Source organism: Cryptomeria japonica, chromosome 11 (genome assembly GCF_030272615.1).
Source record: "Cryptomeria japonica chromosome 11, Sugi_1.0, whole genome shotgun sequence".
Classification (NCBI taxonomy): domain Eukaryota; kingdom Viridiplantae; phylum Streptophyta; class Pinopsida; order Cupressales; family Cupressaceae; genus Cryptomeria; species Cryptomeria japonica.
The window spans coordinates 544566188-544581047 of NC_081415.1; the positions used below are offsets into that span (position 1 = coordinate 544566188).

The 14860-nt window shown below is 32.3% G+C and overlaps 1 protein-coding gene across 2 annotated transcripts; it reads left to right on the plus strand.

The window, feature by feature from the left end:
• Window positions 1-1504: 1504 nt before the first annotated feature.
• LOC131041706 (uncharacterized) lies at window positions 1505-3359 on the plus strand. 2 transcript variants are annotated; one of them, XM_057974889.2, is made up of 2 exons: window positions 1505-1694; window positions 2793-3359. In XM_057974889.2, the coding sequence occupies exon 2, from the start codon at window positions 2826-2828 to the stop codon at window positions 3258-3260; it is 435 nt and encodes a 144-aa protein (XP_057830872.1). In that variant the 5' UTR covers window positions 1505-1694; window positions 2793-2825; the 3' UTR covers window positions 3261-3359. The 2 variants fall into 2 exon arrangements, with proteins under 2 accessions (XP_057830872.1, XP_057830873.1); XM_057974890.2 differs by having other exon boundaries at window positions 1512-1694; window positions 2810-3359.
• The last annotated feature ends 11501 nt before the right edge of the window (window positions 3360-14860 follow it).

A 14860-nucleotide genomic window follows, 5' to 3' on the forward strand; every position in this document is an offset into this window, starting at 1 on the left:
TCTTTTTACTTTCGTTTTGCTTTCCGGATGTTGTCTTTTCCTGGTGTTTTAATGTAATGTTATGTTTTAAAGGTAGTGATCCCTTTTTGTTAGGTTGGGATCTGTTTTAACTTTTGAAGTGATCAGGCTTGGAGTTTTCTAGTTATTTCTATATTTCCTGCTTTGTAAAAGGTTCGGGTTCCTTTCAAAAACCTATTTTTACTTAATCAAAACAAGTGTACTATAACCTTTGATCATTGCATAGTGCATTGAGTTTCTTCAAAGTGTGGGTTTTTTCTCCTAAAATAATTTTCCCACACAAATCACTATGTTGTGTTTATTATTTTTGTTGTATATTTTTCATTGTAACTACAAAGGTTTAATATATTTGCTCAAATCTTCTCTCATAGATTAGTGTATTACACATATTCCACACATTTACCATTTACCTCCTTTCAAATCCCTTCCCTAAACTTGGCTTTGTTGGCTTAAATGTGTTTGATAGTATAGATTGGACCTTGAAATTGCTCATTATTAATATGTCTAGTCTACCAAGAGTTTCCTATTGGAGAGAGAATTTTGCATATTGCAATAACTCATCAAGATGTCATGCCTATCACTGACTTGAAATCTTCAAACATTTATTTTGAACTTGTCCTCAAGCCTAGGATGCTTGGAAATAACTACAAAACGTTTCTTGCCCTTTTTACCAAGGTTCTTTTTATTGGAAAACTCCTCTATTTGAGGATTGTTCATCTTGGCCAACTTACATTGCTAATATTTAATTTTTTTTAGAGCTATTATATTTCAAATTTTAAAATTAATGTCGTCCTTAATGTTAAGGCGATTGCTTATTCTTTTTCTTTTATTGAGAAATTAGTGTGCCTAGCTCTACATACTTTCACATCTAGGTACATATAGAGACAATGGTGCTAGATTTCTAGCATGTCTTGGAACTCCTCAATTGGAGTGCACTTATAACATTGTTTTTCTCCCAATGATGCTTCCTAGAAAATGTTGCCACTATTTCTCAAGGAATGGAGTCATTTACATAATTGTAGTTATTTCTTGTCTCTAGTGATAGGGTTGGAACCTTTTCCTACATGAGAAACTTGTTGACACGTGTTGAATGACATTGCGGTTGTTGTTCTACCTCAACCTTCCAATAAATCCACCATCCTCCCTCTCATAAAGTTTCCAATTAAATGTTTCCTTAGCAATAATTAAAATTCTTCGACTGAACAATTGTTAACAATATTTTAATTTTTTAATTTTTATGAACTAAACAACTTCACCAATAAACTAAACTAAACTCTAAATAATAAATATCAATAATATTAAATAACAGTTCATCTACCTTAAGATTCATTCAAACATTGACCAATGATTTTACGACCCCTTACAACTCATCTGACTTTTTATACACGACGTATATTTTTCTTTAATAAGATAAAAATTACTGCACTCTTGCACTATTAGCCCAACGCCTACGAAACTCACTTTATTAATTTCTAAAACCTGTACTTAACGTCATATTGAAGTGGATTTGGTGCTTGCAGATTTGATGTTGTTGAGCGGTCTCAACAAATTTATGTCATTTGCAAACGAAGTCCATTGTCGATTCCCTATAAGTTCAAAGCTGCCCAATCATCCCATGCATAATTGGATTCGGGGACTCACCGACAGCTTTGGATTCAGAATTTCTTGTCCTCAAGGTAGGCAATTGCTTAATTATGGATGTTTTCTCGGGAGATAAGTTATCATCTTTGTCATGAATTAGTTTTTTCAGTGATATTTTCCTGAAGTGAATCATTTTTTCTTGAGAGTGATTTGGGAATTTAGTTGATCATAATGTGTATCCTCAATATCCCCTGTGCTGGCTTTTGGAGGGATTTTGTTTTTGTCCTTTTTGAATTTTTTATGCTTTTGATGCTAATTTGTGAAAAAATGAATTTCTTGAGCTGGGATGCCAGCCATTTTATCATTTTGTTACATAAGCGATTTGAACCTGGGCTGTTGGACTAGCGACTTTATTTGAGAAATAGGATGCAGATTATATTGAGGGATTTTAAGCGAAGATAGTTTTTGAATTGTCTTTTGGGTGAGTATTGATTAACGCATAAGTATCTGCGGCATTAAGTGTATTGGACAGTTGGATTGTCACTAGTTGTGAATTTGGTTGTTGGATTGTCGATTGTTATGAATGGTTTATTAAATATTTTGTCAATTGGGTTGTTGATCTGCCATTATTTGTGAATTAGGGTTGTTGGCCTGAAAATATTTGTGAATTGGGCTACTGGCTGTTTTTATCTGTAAGTTAGCTGAATTTAGAATATTTCTGATTGGTTTCTGTAAAACTTTAAGTAAAAGTGTTACCCTGTTTTAAGCAAAAAGTGAATTTTAGGGCTCTCAAATTTTAATTGGCATTTGATGGACTGGTTATGGGTTTAATTTATGCGGAAAAGGAAACTGGTTTTAAAGAATTTGTAAATGCTTCTGAATTAGTTGTGGATATTTTACACTGTTCTTTTCCAATTGGATTGTGTGAATTGCAGATTAAGTTGTGCATAATTTATTTAATGTTTTATAATATGGATCGTGGGTGTTTTCTAGAATCTATCATGATTCTTGAATTGAATTTAGGCATGTCTGCTGCTTTACACTAGAACTGCTCTGAAAAGGAATCTTGGAAATTGAAGTTTGTATGCTTTGAGGGTAATTTCAAATTTTGTGAATAGAATGTGAGTACTTTTTTGTTAGGAAATACATTTTTCTGCTGTTTAGACTGATTTGTTTGGAAAACTTTGTTGAAGGACCGTGTTCAAAGAAGTTTCAAGAACCGAATCATGGCCTCCCACGGATTAAAAGATGAAAGAAGCGGTGCTGAGGTTTACTATGGCGCAGAAATGTGTTATAAGAAATCTTTGGAGCTTTTGGAAGCAATGGACCTCCCCAAGGGACTTCTTCCTTTGAAGGATCTTGAGGAAACTGGCTATGTAAAGGAAACTGGTTTTGTTTGGCTTAAACAGAAGAAGCCATTTGAACACTACAACAAGAAAACTGGGAAGACAGTGTTTTATGGTACCGAACTTACTTCTTATGTTGGGAAACGATCGATGAAAAAGATGACTGGAGTGAAGAGTAAAGAACTTTTGTTTTGGATACATATTACTGAGATGGCTATCAATGATCCTTCTAGTAAGAAAATTTACTTTAAGAGTAACCTGGGAATTGGAAAATCCTTTCCTATCGATGCATTTCAGTTAGAAGATGAAGAATAGGAGAGAATATTAACTCTCTTTCAGAAGCTTCATATATGCTTATGTCTGTATTGTCCAGACAATTTAATAAATAATTATTACTGAATGTTTAGTATGTTATATCCCTCTTGTTTTATCTGATACACATTTCCTGTGCATGCTCATTTTCCTCTCATGAAGATTTCACAGATATGCATATCTGTAGGCCTGAGCATGACACTCATATTGCATAGAATTAATCTATTTTTTTCCTGCTCTGCATCTTTTCATGCGGTGGATTTTGTTTTGCAATCATAGAACCTAAATATTTACAGGCTGTTGAACCTCTTCCAAATTGGTTTAGATGCCCTATGGGAAGCAGGGATACTTCTGTTGTTTTCATTTTCTTTTGGAAGCTTTGTCTTGTGGTTTGAATTCGATTTATTGCTGCAACTTATATTCATGCACTCGATTTTTTTATATAATTTGCAATCATGCACTCATTCTGTACACATGTATTGCTATGTGCTTTTTAGACATTTATCATGTTTTTTTAATGATTTAACGAGGATTTGGTTTAGGTCCCACACCCTGTTACAAAATGCTCACTGGCAAACCTTACAATTACAATCTGGGTGGGAATCACTCTAACCCTGAAGATACCTCTAAACATGCACTTCAACATTACAATCTTACTTTAAGAGATTTGAACCTTGAGAATTCTACGAGCTTAAGATTTGAATCTCGGACTTAACATGGGAATAAAATGAACTAACCAATTAAGCTCAATTCCATGGATTGGACACATGCTACTTTACTCTTCTATTTTCTTCTATTTTGTAATAGATAAACCATCACTGGATCGCTGTCACCCAACTATGGAATGAAAGAATTCCATGTTTATTTGCAACATTTTAGAGCATTAACTCTTTCAATTTGTTAGCTCAATGCCAACATCAATACATTTTATTGAGCATTAACTGTTTAATTGATGTTGGCATTGGAATGACATTTGATTGAGTGAGAGAACAGCCATGCTTATTTGTGCTTTTCAGATTAAATGAATAAAGATAACTGAGAATCGCATTTATTCTGTTGAAAATTTCAAAGTGTAATGGCCTTATTTAGGGGAAGAGCACCAGTAGCCGTCATAGCTAGCTTTGCGCATCCAAATTCTAAACGGTACATTGGATTTTGATTTATTTTTTTAAGTTGTCTTTGTATGCGACTTAACTGTTTATAGCTATTGATCTAGCTTCTGGGTAGTAACGATGCACGCTGTGGAATCAGTTATGCGCACAAAGGTCAAAAAGTACACATTTCAAAGTGTCGCCTAATACCTAACTATGATACCTAACTAAAGATGTTCCAGTAACCGTCCACTCAAAATTGCCAGTACTTGTGGGCAAATGTCCCAATAGTTTTGCACAAATGTTCCAATAGTGGTGCACAAATGGGCCAATTATGAACAAAATATTACAAAAAACGATCGACTATTGATACAAAACAAATTTATTAATGGTGTTTTCACTATGACGACTATTGGGGGGTCAATATGACAATAAATGTGCAGATATTGAAACTATGTTAGCTATTGATGCTCTTCCCCTATTAGACGGTTTGAGGATTTACTTATTTGAAGATTTTTAAATGTGTTGTTATGACACAAGAAGGGGATAATAGCATATGCCCAAAATGATTTTTAATAACCTTGGTGAAAGCTACTGGTCTTCATCTCCTCTTATTCCTTGTACATGGGTTCTACTTCTCATTGCATGAATAATAATTTGCAAACTAGCTAGGGTAGTAAGTAATGAATTCTTAAGTTTACTAGCTGCTAGTTGACATGTAATTCCTTGGCAAAGCAATGTGGGGTGTATTCTTGCCCATTAGAAAGAGCCTTTTGCAAGGCATATGGTGTTTCAATAATAAAGGAAAATTAAAAAGGTTAAAATTCATATACATGTATGGCAGATTTGTTAATTAGTTTTTCTTTTTCTTTTTTCTTTATAGATATTGGATTTGTAAGATAGTTTTTTCTTTTTCTTTTTTCTTTATAGATATTGGATTTGTAAGATAGTTTTTTCTTTTTCTTTTTTCTTTATAGATATTGGATTTTCATCTAGAATGGATATGAAGGTTTAAAATAAGATATAGGGTTGGTATATGTGACCTATCAAAATATACGTATATTTTTGGTAATAATATTTAAAGGTATTATCAAATGGTTGATAAATATAGATATTTATATTTTATCATTAAAACATTATTATTTATATTTATTAAATTCTTGTGATGTTTATTTTTTTATTGTTCTCAACACTACATCAATTGACATGCATTCAACAACATTAGATCTTCTCAAATATTATTGTGCAATAGATTGTTGAGAGCATAAATGTAAAAACAAAGACATTAAAATCACAATCATAATCAAGAAAATGTATTAGCAAACTGAAGAGTGAAGGTTGGTTTACTAAGCTAAAGTCTTTTAGAGAAAAAAGTGAGTCTCTTACAAATTTAATACAAATAAAAAGTGATCCCTTATGACTTTTGTATGATTGAGCCCATGTCATTTTTAATGGGGATTTGTGTATGCTTATCTTTTGTAATATGTGAAATGGGGACAAACCTCAATATCCAATTTTCCATGTCATACCTACATAATTATCAAATTCCACAATGACAACCATGACATTTAAATACCTTGATGGTTCTTTAAAATACTAAGTTGTCCATTAACTAAGCCAACATAAACCATCAAATTGTATAATGTTAGTTAACACTCATTAGAACTATAATAATCATCCATTGTTACTACTATTTTTTCTTACCATCTCATTACACCTTAAGTATTATCTTCATTGGCCAAGCAACTTCTACTCAATGCAAAAGTGATATTTTCCCAATCCTACTAACCATAGTCATGACAACAATTCTATGCCACAATCTTACATGCACTAAATATGGCAAGCTCCCAATATCAAGGTCACCCTTATACCTAGACCTATATCTTGAGAGTTCATTCATGATGACATTGTAACTATGTCTCCCTTTGTGGGAACTAAGGGCTGTATACTTTGCACACCAAAATAGAAAGAATTTATCCACACAACCGGGATGGGATCTCTGACCTCTCCCTTAAACACATCTATTGTTTAAGCTTATGCTTCCAAATTCAATCCATGTACAATAATATGATAGAAAATAAATCTCAACCAAATGTTAATTCAATGCCAACATCAATGTAAGAGCACACAAAAAACCACATAGAGTCCAACTCTTATGTACAACACATTTATATAACATGATCAAACCGTGCGTACAACATGTGTACACAATGTGATTAACATGCATATATCACATATGTACAAAATATGGCTAACTCATGGATGTATCACATATACACATTGTGATCATCTCACACATGCATCACATATAGATGTTGTGGCTAGTTCAATCATATTCACATTTACGTAGCGTGACTAGCTCATGCATACAACACATACAAATGCAAATAATTCAACATCACATGTACACATAGTGACCAATTATCAAAATGGAAGTATTTGTAAACTTATTGTAAGCATTTTCCCTTTTACTTGGTTCACTCACATAAGCCCTTAAATACATCTTAATTGAAAAGAGGAATGCTAGTGCATCACATACTACATTGTATGTCCAATCCTATTTATTGGATCACTACTATATGTGATGATAATAAAGCGTCACATACTACTTGTCATTATTGACAAGGGCATAAGCCTAACAACACATAACACATAGCACATGAGACCATTGATACACACATACATATACATAGTGATTTAATCACACATACATAGCAAGCAAATGACAATAGCAAGTAGATGTGACCTAATTGATGCATTTCCCCCTTACCTTGTAAACTAACACTTAAAAATTTAAGAACATCTTAGCCAATTAGCGATATCAATGCATCTCATACTACACTATAGGTACCCTACTTTTTTTTAGTTCACTACAAATTATGATGAAAAGAAAACATCTCATATTACTTGGGGTCATCAAATAAGACCATTAATAATATTTCATAGCTCGTTGAAGTTTTAAAGTTAGTGGATTTTGACATCTATCACCTCCACGCCACTAGAGAAATTTTTTCCAATTTGGATATCCCTATCAATATTAAGGTGTCACTTACTTTGCAATCCTATGTATAATTCATGTATCTCCAACACTCTTCGAAAGTTTCCATGAATTCCTAGAGTGGAATTAAAAATTATTTTGTAACTTTGACTTTCTAAAAATCTTGAAATTAGTTGAGCATATATGCATTCATGAAAGAGGTGGAGTTGGTAATGGCAATTAAAAAATTGTGTTTAACATTTGGACATGAGAATTAAGTAGTATAGCATCTTGAATATTATTGGTTCATCCCATATGAGTTGGTTGATTATTTTGGATGTGTCGTTATGGAGGATTTACAAGTCAAAGATATAATCAATTGTTGGTATTTTCTATCCACGACTCATTGAAATTATACTAGTGATTCTCAAAAAGTTGGGATTAAGGTGTCGTAACCTTAGAGTCCTAGCATGTTAAATTATTTAATTAATTGTCTGATATATTGTTATATTCTAAGTTTCTAACTTCCTAATGTCATGTCATCTTTGTGCGACCTCTTGGTGAGGTGACATCCTACATTGAAGGTAAGACTATGACATGGATTCCTATTTTCTAGGATGTTGGTGTTGACTTTAGAGTTCCTAAATTCTAAGGGATTAGTGTCATAAATACTATGTTTTGGACTATGACAAGTTTCCAATATTACTATGATAGTTACTATTTTGGTGAAAAAGTCATGAGGAATTAATGTTTAGTAGATAACATTAATGGTGGAGTTCACTTTTGTCAAGCGGTGTGAGGTAAGGAAGACACCTATTCTTAGTTATGAATTTTTTTATAAGCACTGCTTTAGGCAAGATGACTATTTTGGATGAGATAGGTGTTAGTGCTTTGGAAGTTTCTATGTGCAACATGTCATGGAAATGGAAAATAGTTTTTTTTTACACCACTTACCTCTTAGGCATGGAAGATGGTTCCTGGAAACCAAGAGAACTTACCTCTTAGGAATGGAAGATGGTTCTGGAAACCATGAGCACCTACCTCTTTATGTTGAGCTCTATAAATTTGTTGGTTCCTTAGTGTATTTTATGAGACAAGTTGATTATTTTTTTAGGCGTCATTATGCTATCAGAATTGCTCCATAATTCTCTATTGTTGTATCTAATCTTGACGAACATTAGCTCTATAATTTTTATTGCAACTCTTTGTTGTTGTAATAAAATTGAGCTATCTATTTTGGAGTGTAGATTATTTCTCAAAAGAGTTTTCCCATGTAAATAGGGTGTTATGATTTTATTTGTTTAAATTTGAAATTTATATGTGCATTTAATCTATAATTTTTCAAGGGTTTCTAAGATATTTTTGCATCCATTCTCCTCTTTGATTAGCATTGAAAGTTTTATTCCACACTCAACTTCCTTTCAACCAGTATTAGAGCTTGACCAAATTTGTTATCTTTGTTTGGTAGAAGGCTTTTTTGTGTTAATCTTGTTTTAGTAGGATTTTTGAAAATATTTTTTTTGTAACCTTCTTGCAGATGTGAGATGGAAAACATATCCAATAGGATTGAGATGGAGAAGTTTAATGGCAACAATTTTGAGTTGTGGAAACTTGAAATAGAGGATATGATCGTGGATAGATATATGGGCCATGGTTTCTTTAACAAAACCTCAATCTACACCATAACTTGATTGAGATACAATGAAATGAAAAGCCAAGGGTTTGATAAGATTCTATTTGGTTGATTCAATTCTCTTGAATTTCCATGAAGAGAAGATGGTAACTAAACTTTGGAAGAATCTTGGAGATATTTATTAGTGGAAATACTTGGTAAATAAGTTGTTCTTGATAAAGAAGTTTGTATTCTTTGAAGATGGAGGAAGGAGGATGTATTGCAAATTAGTTGAATGTGTTCAACATGATTATTGCTTAACGGGTTTTAATAATGTGCAGATTGATGATCAAGACAAGTGAATGCTTTAGTTATGTTCTCTGTTAGGCTCGTGGGATAGCCTAGCTACGAGTACAAAATGTACAAAAACCACTTTCAAGATAGAGGATGTGGTTGCTTGGTCATTGTCTTAAAAACTGTGAAGGAAATATTTAGAGATGGCTAATGAGGTTCGAGTTGTTCATATAATATAAATGGAGAAAGAAAAGAAGTTTAAGTCTTAGTCTTTGGGGAGATATGACTCTCCTAGAAGGAAGTCCAAGGTGAAATGTCAGAACTATGACGAATCTAGTCATTTCTAAAGAAAGTGCATGGAGGAGAAGAAATAGAAAGGTAAAAAGGATGTATCTAAATTTTGACTCTGAAAAATCCTCTCAATATGATGTGGATTATTTTTCCATAGCTTTAGCAACACATGCATCAAAATATGTGTGGCTGATAGACTTAGGTGCCTCTTTCTTCATGACCTCTCATAGAGGTTGGTTTTCAAAGTATGAAGAGTATGATAGTGGGAAGGTGTATCTGGGTGATGATTCTCATATGAAGATCATTACTCATGTAAGAGTTAAAATCAAATTCCCTTGATGGTAGAGTGAAGGGATTGATGGTGTCCTATATATCCCTGGTCTAGTGCGAAACCTTCTTTTAGTGAGTAAATTGAATGATGCAGGTTATTTTTTTAGCAGAGGATGAAAGATGGTACAAGGAGCTATGGTGTTGGATAAAGGTGTTTAGGTTTACACTCTGTACAAGTTAATTACATGCACTGTTTAGTACAATAGTTCTTTTTGATGTATCAAAGAAGAGACCTTTGTATTTTAGATTGATCAAAGAAGAAAATTATGGTTTCTACATTTGTAGGTCATGCTTTCTCTGTACCTAAAGGTGCCACTGCTTTGGAGATCAAGCTTATAGTGGAGAAAAAAATGTTATTGCACCAAAAACTCAACCATATTGGTGAGAAGGGTCGTAGAGCCCTAAAAAATAAGATCATTGTTGAAGGCCATGATGACTGTAATCTCGAGTTCAATTTTTATGAACATTGTGTATATAAAAAACAACATTGTGTTTATTTTTATTATGGTTCTCATATGTCTTCTAGGATTTTGGATTATATTAATGTAGATGTGTTTGATCATGTTAATGTTCCTTCATTATGAAAATTTATATATTTTATTTCATTCATAGATGATTACTATAGATGGATATTTGTGTATTTCCTTAGGTGTAAATTTGACATTTGAAGTCAATTTAATGAATTCAATTTCGTGGTTGAAAACTAGATAGGCAAATGAATTATGTGTTTGAGGACTAAAAATGGTGGTGTGTTTTGTTTGACAACATTTGATAGGTTTTGTAAGGACCATGGGATTGAGAGACATAAAGATACTCCATACACTCCATAGAAAAATGCAGTTATAAAGAGGATGAACATAACATTGATGGAGAGGGATAGGAGTATGTTGAGTGGTGTTGGACTTGAACAAAAGTTTTGGGTTAAAGTTGTAGCCACAACATCTTATTTGATCGATAAATCTACTACATCAATGCTAGTTGAAAAGGCACCCATGGAGGCATGGTCTGGTAAAAAGCCCTTGATAAGACATCTCAAAGTTTTTGGTTGTGATGCATATGCACATGTGCCAAGTGAAAAAATATCAAAATTGGAGAACAAGGTAGTTAAGTGTATCTTTATTGGCTATGGTGTTAGTGTGAAGGGTTACAAGCTTTTGGATCCAGTTGCAAAGAATGTTATGTATAGTAGAATTGTTATTTTTAGAGAGATAACTAGAATATGGTACTGAAAGTTTGATACATATGTGTTGAGTTTCAGATTTTAGAGATCTAAATATGACCATTGTGTTTATTAGAAATCTAAAAATGGTCAAATTCTCATCATAGTCCTTTATGTGGATGATGTGTTGTGTATTGGGAATGGTAAAAGCGTGATTTTCAATTTGAATTCTTAGTTAGAAGTGCAATTTGAGATGAAGGATCTAGGTGCAGTGAGGTATATTCTTGGAATTGAGATCATAAAAGATAGAGTTAGCTGAAAGCTTTGGTTGAGCCATGACTAAATTTCCTTATGGGAGTGTTGTTGGCATTTTGATGTATTCTATAGTTTGTACTAGGCCAAACATTACCCAACTAGTGGAAGTTCTTAGTTAGTTTATGACTAATCTTGGATGGGTGCTTTAGGATGCTATTAAGAGAATGTTAAGGTATTTATGGGGCACATTTGAGTATTAATTATGTTTTTATAGTTGTCCTACTAGACATCGACATTCAATTTTCATTTGTGGATATGTGGATTTAGATTGGGTAGGTGGCATAAACAGTAGAAGATCCAATAGTAAATATGTTTTCATGATGTTTGGTGGTGCTATTAGCTATATGAGTAAGCGATAAGCTATAGTCGCTTTGTCTACTATAGAAGTAGAGCACATGGTAGCTACTCATGCTTGTAAATGATTGTGTTCAAAATCTGGTTTTGATGTTGGAAAAAATATTATCTATTGACATAGTTAGAGTGCTATTTGTTTGCCAAAGAATCCAACGTTCCATGCTAGAACAAAGCATTTGATGTACAGTTTCATTTTATTCATGATATTTTTAAAGATGGAAAAGGTTGATACTTTGGTGAATGTTATAGATGCATTGACGAAGCCAATGAGCATATAGTAGTTTAGGTGGTGTGCTAGTTCTATGGGCCTTGGGGTCCTAAAAAAATGATGGAGATTGACTCTTGACACGTTTTCAACAAGTGGGAGAATGTTGGGATTAATGTGTCTCAACCTTACAATCCTAACATGTTTAATTATTTAATTAATTGTCACATATATTATTATATCCTAAGATTCTAGCTTCCTAATGTCATGTCATCTTTGTATGACCTTTTGGTGAAGTGGCATCTTACATAGAAGGTGAGACCATGACATAAATTCTTATATTCTAGGAAGTTGGTGCTCACTTTAGATTTCATAAGTTTTAGGAGACTACATGCATAAGATGCTATGTTGGGACTATGACAATTTTCCATTATGGCTATGATTGTTACTAGTTCGATGGAAGAGTCATGAGGAGTTAATGTTTAGCAATTGGCATTTATGGTGTTCACTTTGGACAAGTGGTGCTAGGTAAGGAGGGTGCCTATTCTTGGTTATGGCAATTTTTATGTACTTGAACATGCATTGCATTAGACAAGATGACCATTTTGGATGAGATGGGTGTTAGTGATTTGGAGTTGCTATTTGCAACATTTCATGGGAATAACAAGTTGTTGTTTTTGACACCACCTACCTCTTAGGTGTGGAAGATGGTTTTGGATACCATGGGCACCTACCTCTTCATCTTGATCTCTTTAAATATGTTGGTGCCTTAGTGTATTTTATGAGATAGGTTGATTATTTTTTAAGACATCATTAAGTTGTCATAATTGCTCTAGAATTTTCTATTGTTGTATCTACACCTAAAGAGCATTAAATTTGTACTTTGTATTGTAACTATTTGTTGTTGTAGTATAATTGAGCTCTCTATTTTGGAGTGTGCTTTTTTTCTTTCCCAAAATGGTTTTCCCACATAAATCTAGTGTTATGGTTTTATTTGTTTATATTTGAAATTTATATGTGCATCTAATATATAACTATTTAATGGTTTGTAAGAAATTCTTGCATTCACTCACTATTTGATTAGCATTGGAAGCATTTTGCACTTACTTTCCTTTCATGACAGAGCATATTTATTTTTGACTGGAGTTTTAATATTTTATTATGGTTATATGGTAGATGGTTTTACAAGAACATTTGTGGCATTCTTGTCCCATTTGTCTATAAATTGGAGACATGAGATAGTAGTTTTATGAGATTATTTTTCAAGCAAATAGGTGCTCTTAGACTGTAATTAGAGAAAAGAAAGTGTTAGTGTGTAGATGCATCTCTCCTTCAAAGATTAATGCATGCTTGTGCTCTTTTTTTCAAGGTTTTTTTTCTTGAAAATGTACTCCATGTAAATCATGTATATTTGTCAATTTATTTCTCATTGTTGATTTGTGTAATCTCATAATTTAATCTTTTGGTAGTCCTTGTTTGAGAAATAAATTTCAGGTTTGAATACACGTGAAGAAGTTATATTTGTAGTAGTTTCAACATTTATTTCAACAATTCCAATGATTCTCAAAAATATGGCAAGTTGACTTGGTTATGTACCACATGGAGATGTCCATAAACCTATACATATGACCATATAGGTTTTAGGGACAAATTATCAACACAAAAGTAACACATTGAACCCACGCATTTGTCTAGACACACATACATGAAAAATATTGATCTATAAATTAATCTCAAAGTCCATTCGATAGATATGAATTTGTCTTAGAAATGCTAAAAAAAAATTAAATCCATACTACTAATATCAAACAATATTCTAATTTTGAGCGCTAAATAATTTTGTCTATTACCAATCATAAATATTAGCGTACAATTACCCACCAAACATATATAAATTAAGAAAAATAAATTATGTTTGATAATACTTACCATTGATTACCAATAATTGGTAAAGGTAATTATGAGGAACTCTATCTTAAACACCATCAAATCATATTGGGTTAATCCAACATCATCATTAATTTAAAATTATGCTTTTTACATATTATCTCTTAACTCTATCTGAACAACATTGCCAAATCAAATGATAAATCACATTCCATTTAATATGCAATCGAACCATAATCTAGTGCATATATAACACTCTTCTCATATTTCTCAAAATAGTTATAATATTATGGTTCTTATATTAAATAATTGAACATTTATCATGTAGTCATATCAAATCTTTACCCTTGATTTTGAAAGAGATTATCAAAACTATCAACTTGAAACATTAACATGTTTAGTACGTTGCGATTTTATTTTCACTATTACATACATTATTACGCAATTTGAAGACTAGGCTCACCTTAAGTAAATCTTAATCCTAGTTCATAATATAAGGAGGTATTTATAATTATAGATTTAATCTAAAAAAATTGAGACCTTATTCCATGTAAAATAATAAGTTAACAATGTATGTGACCTTCCACTTTTGTCTAAAATAAAGTCCAATCATTTAGAAGACAAAATAATTTAACATCAAAGGATTAACCCATAACCATGAAAAGAGATTATAGTAAACCCCTAATTATTAGTTCTAGTTATATATTTCACCTAGTAACTAGCATTCACACACTTCTCTTTTACTAGTTTTTGACATGATTTCAATAGATATCAAGATTAAGACTTTGACAAAACTTAAAAGTTGCAACGAAAAACCATTTGAGAGATTCAATCCCAACAAAGACCTTTAACAATGAGCAAGATAAAGCATTGACCTACATGTAACAATTATTCTAAAAGTGATTCATTAAAAAACTATGAACCATACAACTAGATATAAACAACAAATAGACAATAATTAATAGATTGTGTATATAGAAATCAACATTTGAAGAATTCAAATAATTACAAGTAAATTTATATATTTTAATTACATTAAGATTGTCCTCTACTTAACCAAAAAAAGTCACAGGCATCCCTTTTCAAGT